General features: G+C 41.2%; 1 protein-coding gene across 1 annotated transcript in view; it reads right to left on the reverse strand.

Annotated features, from left to right (window-relative positions):
• Window positions 1-4141, reverse strand: part of LOC143294656 (uncharacterized) — an 18754-nt gene extending 14613 nt beyond the window's left edge. Inside the window, exons 1-2 of the mRNA XM_076606034.1 lie at window positions 3562-4141; window positions 2030-2262 (exon numbers count right to left, since the gene is read on the reverse strand). Of these exons, the coding sequence (XP_076462149.1) occupies window positions 2030-2262; window positions 3562-4141 (813 nt within the window). The remainder of the gene's footprint in view (window positions 1-2029; window positions 2263-3561) is intronic.
• Window positions 4142-10000: the final 5859 nt, after the last annotated feature.

The raw sequence follows: 10000 nt of genomic DNA on the forward strand, positions 1-10000 counted from the left end.
AAAAGGAGCTAAAAACAACAAAACTATCCAAAAATAGCTCATTAAGTACAAAATTGATGAGAAGAGCTCAAAATATTTTTTTAAAGCACAAAAACAACAAAAACACATTAAAAGAAAAGAAAAAGAAAAAAAAAAAAAAGAACTTAACAACAAAAAAGACCTTATGAAAAAAAGCTCAACAACAATCACAAAGAGCGTAAAAAAACCTCAAGGGAAAAAGCCAAGGGCAAAAACCGAGTTCAACAACAACCTACAGAATCACAAAAGAAAAGAGTTCAGTACCAAATCAGTTTTATAATATAAAACAAATCCAACAACAACAAAAAACAGCCTTAACAAAAACAAAAATGTTGTAAAAAAACAACAACAACAACTCAACAACAAAACAACAGCAACAAGCTAAAAACAAGAACTCAACAACAAAAACAAAAGAGCTTAAAGAGAGAGGAGATAGATAAATACATACATACATACATACACACACACACACACACACACACACACACACATATATATATATATATATATATATATATATATATATATATATATATATATATACACAGAGACACAGACAGAGACAGAGACACAGAGAGAGGAGTGGCAACAACAACAACAACAAATCTGGAGAAAAAGTGCTCAACAACAACAACAAAAATGAAATAAAATAATAAGAGCGCAACAACATCAACAACAACCAAAAGCCTTATTAGAAAGAAAAAAAAGAAGAAAAAGAAGAGAGAGTTCAACAACAACAACAACAAAAGAGCACACCCCCACCCCCACCCTACCACCACCGCCCACGAAAAAACAAAAGCTCAACAAGAAGAAGAAAAGAGCTAAAAAAATAAAATAAAATAAAAAATAAAAATTTAAAAAGTAAAAGAAACACAAAAAAATCCCACGAACAACAACAACAACAACAACAAATGAGCACACCCGCACCCCCACACTACCACCACCGCCCACGAAAAAAAAAAGCTCAACAACAAGAAGAAAAGAGCTAAAAAAAATAAAATAAAATAAAAAATAAAAATTTAAAAAGTAAACGAAACACACAAAAAATCCCACGAACAACAACAACAACAACAACAAATGAGCACACCCGCACCCCCACACTACCACCACCGCCCACGAAAAAAAAAAGCTCAACAACAAGAAGAAAAGAGCTACAAAAAAAAAGAAAAGAAAAAGTAAAAGAAACACAAAAAAACCCACAAACAACAAGAACAACACCAGCAACAAAAGAGCACACCCCCACTCCCACCCTACCACCACCGCCCACGAAAAAAAAAGCTCAACAACAAGAAGAAAAGATCTAAGAAAAAAATTTAAAAAAAATAAAAAAAAGTAGAAGAAACACACACAAAAAAAATCCCACAAACAAGAACAACAACAACAACAAAAGAGCACACCCCCACCCCCACCCTACCACCACCGCCCACGAAAAGAAAAAGCTCAACAACGAGAAGAAAAGAGCTACAAAAAAAAAAAAAGTAAAAGAAACACAAAAAAATCCCACAAACAACAAGAACAACAACAACAACAACAACAACAAAAGAGCAGCCCCGCACCCCCACCCTACCACCACCGCCCACGATAAAAAAAAAAGAGCTCAACAACAAGAAGAAAAGAGCTAAAAAAAAAAAAAAAAAAAAAAAGTAAAAAAAACACACAAAAAATCCCGCAAACAACAAGAAGAACAACAACAACAACAAAAGAGCACACCCCCACCCCCACCCTACCACCACCGCCCACGATAAAAAAAAGCTCAACAACAAGAAGAAAAGAGCTACAAAAAAAAAAAGAAAAAAAAAAGTAGAAGAAACACACACAAAAAAAACACACCCACAAACAACGAGAACAACAACAAGAACAACAACAACAAAAGAGCACACACCCACCACCGCCCACGAAAAAAAAAAAAGCTCAACAACAAGAAGAAAAGAGCTACAAAAAAAAAAAAAATTAAAGAAACACAAAAAATCCCTCAAACAAGAACAACAACGACAACAACAAAGCACACCACCTGCACAGGGGCCTGATCAACGTGGGTGACGGTCCACTTCAGGTGGCTCTCTGTCTCTCCATCCACGTACAGGGACAGGGCGTCGTCGCGGTTCCCGCCCTCGAAGGACTTGAGGTACAGGTGGAGGAAGCTGACCATCGTCACGTGACCGTCCGGCACGTGCAGCCTCGCCCACTGATCAGGCCCCGAGGGGTACATGACTCCCTCGCTGAAACCTGGCGATTCCACGTAGCCTGTGGGGGGTCGGGGGGAATGGGCGACATGATGTCATCATTAGGAAGCGTCCTGTCTCCTGATGAAGCCCTCTATGGGCGAAAACTGGAGTGTAGAAAAATGAAGGGGGACAATTATTTTCTTTGGGGTTTGTTGTTGTTGTTGTTGTTGTTGTTGTTCTCTTTCGAGAATCTACTACCCCTGTGGAATGATTGTCATGGGAGTGGTGCCAGCATGTCCAGGATTTATCTCTCTCTTTCATGTAAAGCGCCATGAGCTCTTAGAGAGAAAGGGCGCTATGTAGATGTACATTATTATTATTATTGTTGTTGTTGTTATTATTATTGCAATATATCATTCTTTGATGATATGATGCTTATTGTTGTGTTATGTTGATGATGATGATGATGATGATGATGATTTTTTTTATGCCATTTATATTTCATTTCATTTTACCTTTATCTTACTGTAGATGATGATGATGATGACGCTGCTGCTGATGATGATGATATAATTGTTTTACCATCAAAGTGGATTTTTCTACAGAATTTTGCCAGCCCCTCCCCCCCCCTACCCCCTCCCCGCACCCCTCCGCCTCCCTTCACCCTTTTTATTTTAACCATGGATTTTTTTTTTTGGGGGGGGTTGCCCGTCCACCAGCCACGTTGTAGATATAGTAGATATACTGGGTCTGTGCACACAGAGAGGGGGGGAGAGAGACAGAGAGGTTTTTTTTTTAAATGGAACCTTTGTAATTGTTGAGCTCTTAGAGCAAAATTATTTGATCAGGCGCAATATAGATAAACTTTTTTCATTTTGGTGTTAAAATGCATGCTTTATTCGTCCGTTTTTACATTGTACAGTGAACTGAGCATGTTGTACGTGGAAAGGCCTATACACATTGATTTTTGATGACGATGAGGATGAGGAAGAAGATGACGATGATGATGATGATGGTGATGAGGATGGTTATGATGATAAAGACGGTGACGATGATGACAATGATGATGATGGTGAGGTAGGAGGATGACGATGACGACGACGATGATGATGATGACGACAACGACGACGATGATGATGACAATGATGATGATGACAATGATGATGATGATGATGACGACGACGACGACGACGATGATGATGACAATGATGATGATGATGACGACAACGACGATGATGACAATGATAATGATGATGACGACAACGACGATGATGACAATGATAATGATGATGACGACAACGACGACGACGATGATGACAATGATGATGATGACAACGACGATGATGACAATGATAATGATGATGACGACGACACCCACCTTGCCAGGAGGTGGGGAAGTAGGACACCAGCCTCTGCTCCGCGGGCACGGCAGAGGCGTTGACCTTCAACCTGAAGTCCCGCCTCTGGAACACGCGGACGATGACGGCCACGCGGTGACTGTGGCTGAAGAAGCGGGCAGGGGAGCCACACTCGCTGATGACTTCGCCGTCCCCTCCCTGCGTCACCTGCAGTCGCCCCGCGTCGGTGAAGCTCTCCCGGAGGCTCCCGCACAGGTCGTTCTCCTCCACCATCACCCTGTAGACCATGTCCGTGGAAGCGGCGGTCAGTCTGATTGTGCATGTCAGGACTCCCTTAGAACTCGGCGGTGGTGCTTGTTGGCCATGGTCGTCGTTGTCCTCGTCGTCGTCGGCTGTGGCGGTGTCGTGTTCGGTGATGTAGTAATGTGCGTCGATGACGAGGTGGCCTGTAGAGAAGGAGAGGGTGGTGTTGTTGGTGACGCACTCTTTCAGCTCTCGTGACGAAACGGTCGTGACGTCATCTTCGGCGTGGGTGGGGAGGGGGAGGAGGAGGAGGAGGAGGAAGGCGGGGAGGGTTCCGGAAGGGAGGGAAGCCTGCATTGTTTCTTGAGTGATCGGCCTTTTGGGTGTCTCCGGGTGGGGCTGGGGGCTGGGGTGGGGAGGAGGGTGGATCCGTTGTCTGATATTAACCCCTAGTCTGCTGCTGACTGGGTATGCTCGTCAGTGAAGGACTGTGAGACAGGAACGAGGCTACAGGTCAGGATGACGGTCATCAGCCTTCACCAGGACTTCTTCCTCTTCATGGAACTACATGAGTTTTGTTCAACAAAATCACAACACCACAGACCACAAATACTTCTTCCTCTTCAAATTGATGCCACACTATTTTCCATTCATCAAAGTTCGGGAATCAAGGGGTTAATCTTCCTGTTTCTGGCTGTCCATCGTCCTGTAAGACAGGATGATCAGTGGCTGAGGAACAGAACTCAAAGGAGCAGAGTGTTAAAGGATATGGTTTTTGCGTGGGGGCACAAACACACAGCATGGAACTTGAAACAAATCGTATCGATGGTTCTTGTTTCCCTAGGGACTGAAAGACACACACACACACACACACACACACACACACACACACACACACACACACACACACACACACACACAGAGAGAGCTGCTGTAGTGGTGGAGAGGTTGTTATGTTGTTTCGGTTTGTGGTGAAGAGGCTGTTATTGTGGGACGGTAGTGGTGAAGAGACTGTTATTGTGGGACGGTAGTGGTGAAGAGTTGTTATGTTGTTTCGGTTTGTGGTGAAGAGACTGTTATTGTGGGACGGTAGTGGTGAAGAGTTGTTATGTTGTTTCGGTTTGTGGTGAAGAGGCTGTTATTGCGGGAAGGTAGTTATGAAAAGGTTGTTATTGTTGTTGCCCAACACTAACAAATAAACATTAAATTTGTATAAAACCTAGGTACTACAAACATCCCTCTCTATTTCAGTTAAATTATTTGATGTTGTCTTGCACACACACACACGCATACACAAACACACAAACACACAGCTGCTGTGTGTGTGTGTGTGTGTGTGTGTGTGTGTGTGTGTGTGTGTGTGTGTGTGTGTGTGTGTGTGTGTGTGTGCAAGACAACATCAAATAGTTCCGTGTAAGCTTTGTATCTTAAGTACATAGCTATATGATCATGAATATTCACAATTACATTTATGGGATGTTGGTATCTTCTCACTGTTTGTAGTGTTTCTGAAAAATTCATGTCACGTATGAGGCTTCAAAATGATACCATTCTCACTGAAACGAAACGAAATTTTATTTCACCAGGGTAATGAGATAAGCAAGTACACATGCTTTTTTCCACCCAGCCCTGGACAAAGAGAGAAAAAAGAACACACACACACACACACACACACACACACACACACACACACACACACACACACACATAACAAAACAAAATAAACAAACAAAACAAAACAAAAAACACGCACAAATTCGCAATTATCAAGTACAAGAAAAAATTTTTTAGTACTATTAAAAAAAAAGAAAAAAAAGAAAAAGAAGGAAGGTAAGGGGGATTTGGGGGACAGGGGTGGATAATCCATCGACCACAAACAAAATTACATGGCTCAGCTAGCTTCCTGTGAACAACTAATTAGCTGAAAAGACACGAACCATAAATACACCAGACAAGGCATCGAAACGAGCGGTTATAGAAGAAATAGAAACTGAACGTGATTGTCATTTGCTCGTGTTTGTTTAGGATTTTCCTCAGAAATTACAAATGTGATGATAAAACTGGCAAATAAAAATCACAAATACCGTATAGATGACAATGCAAATCAATGAAATGTCGGTCTCAGGCTCCGGGTGTAGACCTAAGTATGATTCTCCAGTGTTTCAGTTTCATGAGTCAACAGTAATATTAGCCAGCACACACCGAGTCGTCGACAGCGAATGTAGTTGTGGACACTTTCAAGCACAGGATATATAATGTAGCCAGAAACCAGCCGCAATCTCCGCGGTGACTGTCAGTCCATGACCACAAACCCATGACCAGCCGTCCTCTCGGACAACAAATACTCCACCATGCCTCAGTTCCAAGAACACTCATGCTGCAGCAGCAGGTCGGTGTCTGTCAAAGAGGCAATCTGGCACGAGCCCGAAAGTTGCAGCCTTGGCATTTTCTTCTTCCAAGAAATCAATCATCGCTCAGCTTGCTCCCTCTTTGACTGAGGTCTCCAATCAGCGACAGCCAGAAAGCCGCCGGTGTAAGTTGGAGGATGATACTCCACGAGAACTTTGTCCCGGAGTACAATTGTATTGTATTTCTCTTTTTTGTCACAACAGATTTCTCTGTATGAAATTCGGGCTGCTCTCCTCAGGGAGAGCGCGTCGCTACATTACAGCGCCACCCATTAAAAAAAATTCCTGCGTGCAGTTTTATTTGTTTTTCCTATCGAATTGGATTTTTCTACAGAATTTTGCCAGGAACAACCCTTTTGTTGCCGTGGGTTCTTTTACGTGCATGCTGCACACGGGACCTCTCTTTATCGTCTCGTCCAAATGACTAGCGTCCAGACCACTACTCAAGGTCCAGTGGAAGGGGGGAAAATATCGGCTGCTGAGCCGTGATTCGAACCAGCGCGCTCAGATTCTCTCGTTTCCTTGGCGGACGCGTTTCCTCTAGGCCATCACTCCACTGCATTTGTCACACGCGCACGGACAGACGCGTTCACGGGTACACAGACAAACAGACACATACACACACACACACAGATTGACACACACACACACACACACACACACACACACACACACACACACACACAGAAACAGACGCACACAGACACACACAGACATACACACACACACACACACACACACACACACACACACACACACACACGCACACACAGGGATAACTGGATCTAATTAGGAACCCAGTTACTCTTAACGGTGTTCTATTTTTCTCACTTTTAAAGGGTTGTTTTGATGTTGCTCAACCAGCACAAAAACAACAAGAAACAAAACAACAACAACAACAACAACAAACAAACAAACAAACAAAACAACTGTTTGACCTGACCACTGGGTCCAGCAATCTTTTCATCTTCTTCTTCTTCTTCCTTTTTTTGTTTGTTTTTTGTTTTTGTTTTCAAATTGTGTTTATACTCCGGATATTCGAAAACAAATCCTCGTTCAAGAAGTTTGATAATTCCTCCGGCATGTAAATTTCTCGTCAGGGAAGTGAAAAGAAAAAAGCAAGGTCCCGTGTATATCACCAGCTCTGTGGTCTGACAGCCAACAATGCCGAGCGAGCCTGACACGCCTGTCTTCATGACGGCGTCTCTCTGTCACGAGCTGAAACACGATAGGTCACGAGGCAGAGAGAGACAGAGAGAGAGAGAGAGAGAGGAGAAGGGGAACGCTGTATATAGTACATTGCCATGAAGTGGATCGATTTTTTTATGTTTTTTTTCATGCGGGCTGATGTTAATGGATTAATAGCAATTCTACCCCCATTGAGAGGGCGCGCGCCACGTCAGAATCATGGGGTGATGATGAAGAATTTTGTTTGATTAATATCCCGTCACACATAAAAAGAAATACAAATACAAGTAATGGTGATTGTAGACATTTTGTTAGAGTATCCATTTTATTATTTGAGTGTTATCGCTTAGGAGAGAAGGGATAGGGGGATAAATGGTGTGTTGAGTGATGTTGTGGATTGTTTGTTTGTTTTCAGTGGGGATGATGATAATGATCGATAGATGTTTTGAGATAAGGTAAAGCATGACTTGATTTTTATGATCGATGGATGTTTTGAGATAAGATAAAGCATGACTTGATTATTATGATCGATGGATGTTTTGAGATAAGGTAAAGTCTGACTTGATTATTATGATCGATGGATGTTTTGAGATAAGATAAAGCATGACTTGATTATTATGATCGATGGATGTTTTGAGATAAGGTAAAGTCTAACTTGATTATTATGATCGATGGATGTTTTGAGATAAGGTAAAGCATGACTTGATTATTATGATCGATGGATGTTTTGAGATAAGGTAAAGCATGACTTGATTATTATGATCGATGGATGTTTTCAGATAAGATAAAGCATGACTTGATTATTATGATCGATGGATGTTTTGAGATAAGGTAAAGTCTGACTTGATTATTATGATTGATGGATGTTTTGAGATAAGGTAAAGTCTGACTTGATTATTATGATCGATGGATGTTTTGAGATAAGATAAAGCATGATTTGATTTTTATGATCGATGGATGTTCTGAGATAAGTAAAGTCTGACTTGATTTTTATGATCGATGGATATTCTGAGATAAGGTAAAGTCTGACTTGATTATTATGATCGATGGATGTTTTGAGATAAGGTAAAGTCTGACTTGATTATTATGATCGATGGATGTTTTGAGATAAGGTAAAGTCTGACTTGATTATTATGATCGATGGATGTTTTGAGATAAGGTAAAGTCTGACTTGATTATTATGATCGATGGATGTTTTGAGATAAGATAAAGCATGACTTGATTTTTATGATCGATGGATGTTCTGAGATAAGATAAAGTATGACTTGATTTTTATGATCGATGGATGTTTTGAGATAAGATAAAGCATGACTTGATTATTATGATCGATGGATGTTTTGAGATAAGGTAACGCATGACTTGATTATTATGATCGATGGATGTTTTGAGATAAGGTAAAGCATGACTTGATTATCATGATCGATGGATGTTTTGAGATAAGGTAAACTCTGACTTGATTATCATGATCGATGGATGTTTTGAGATAAGGAAAAGCATGACTTGATTATTTCGAACAAGATCAAATTGTCCAGGCGCAGTATCACAACATAGACAAGTACTCAACATGGAAAGGGGACTGTATAAACAGGTGCTGAATATGTAACGAATGCACGATTGTATTGTGTTGCATACTATCGTGTTATACTGTAAATTCTCTGTACAGATAGTTTGTTCAGCACGAGTGTGTGTGTGTGTGTGTGTGTGTGTGTGTGTGTGTGTGTGTGTGTGTGTGTGTGTGTGTGTGTGTGTGTGTGTGTGTGTGTGTGTGTGTGTGTGTGTGTGTGTCCTCCTTCGCTTTACTCCCCTTCATATTTTATAAGATTTTGATTTTAAAACTTCATGCCAGAGCCAATGTTCACATCTCATTTCAGGTTAATAATGATGGCGGTGGACATGACGACAAGGATGATATCAGAAATATTTTAAAGCCGTCTGCAAGACTATATGTATGTATGTATGGGTTTTTTCCTCCCCTCTTAGCTCCGTGAAGATCGGAGTTTCTTGTTGTATTTACTCCCCACATGCGGCATGTAGTCCTGAGGTACATGGTTACCAAGTGCATGTGTTGTATGCATGATGTACACGTAGTCTGTGAAATCGATGTATGCTCGATGTAGGTGAACTCGCAGGGTATTAGTTTTATCCTGGGGTGCGTAATGTATTCCGGATGAGTTCTGTCGTACGTCCATTTGAGCTGTGTATCGTTCAGTTGTGGTTTAATCGAGCAACATGGCAGACTATATGCATTTAGCATGATATATTATCAGTTCGTTTGAGTGTCCTGTCATTTTCACGTACGATCAGAATACAATACTAGAAGTAAATCAAATTAACGAGATAAATCCGATACCATGGAAAAGAATGAAAGTAAATCTTCGTGGCGGTTCGGTTAATAGATATATCTTTTCCCCCACTGTCAGTGAACTCTAAACACCATATGATCTTTGCATTGAGCAGACGATGTCGGTAACACAAGGAGAGTGGAGTACGTGTGGATGCCATGCGAAATTCTCATTAATATTCCACGCCCTTTCAGTTTTTTCTGCCCGCTAGCGGCTCATCATTCATCAATGTTCGTATCCATTTAATTCTCAGTGAGATGACGGGTGAAAAATGACTG

The sequence above is a fragment of the Babylonia areolata genome, chromosome 20 (assembly GCF_041734735.1).
Source record: "Babylonia areolata isolate BAREFJ2019XMU chromosome 20, ASM4173473v1, whole genome shotgun sequence".
Lineage (NCBI taxonomy): Eukaryota > Metazoa > Mollusca > Gastropoda > Neogastropoda > Buccinidae > Babylonia > Babylonia areolata.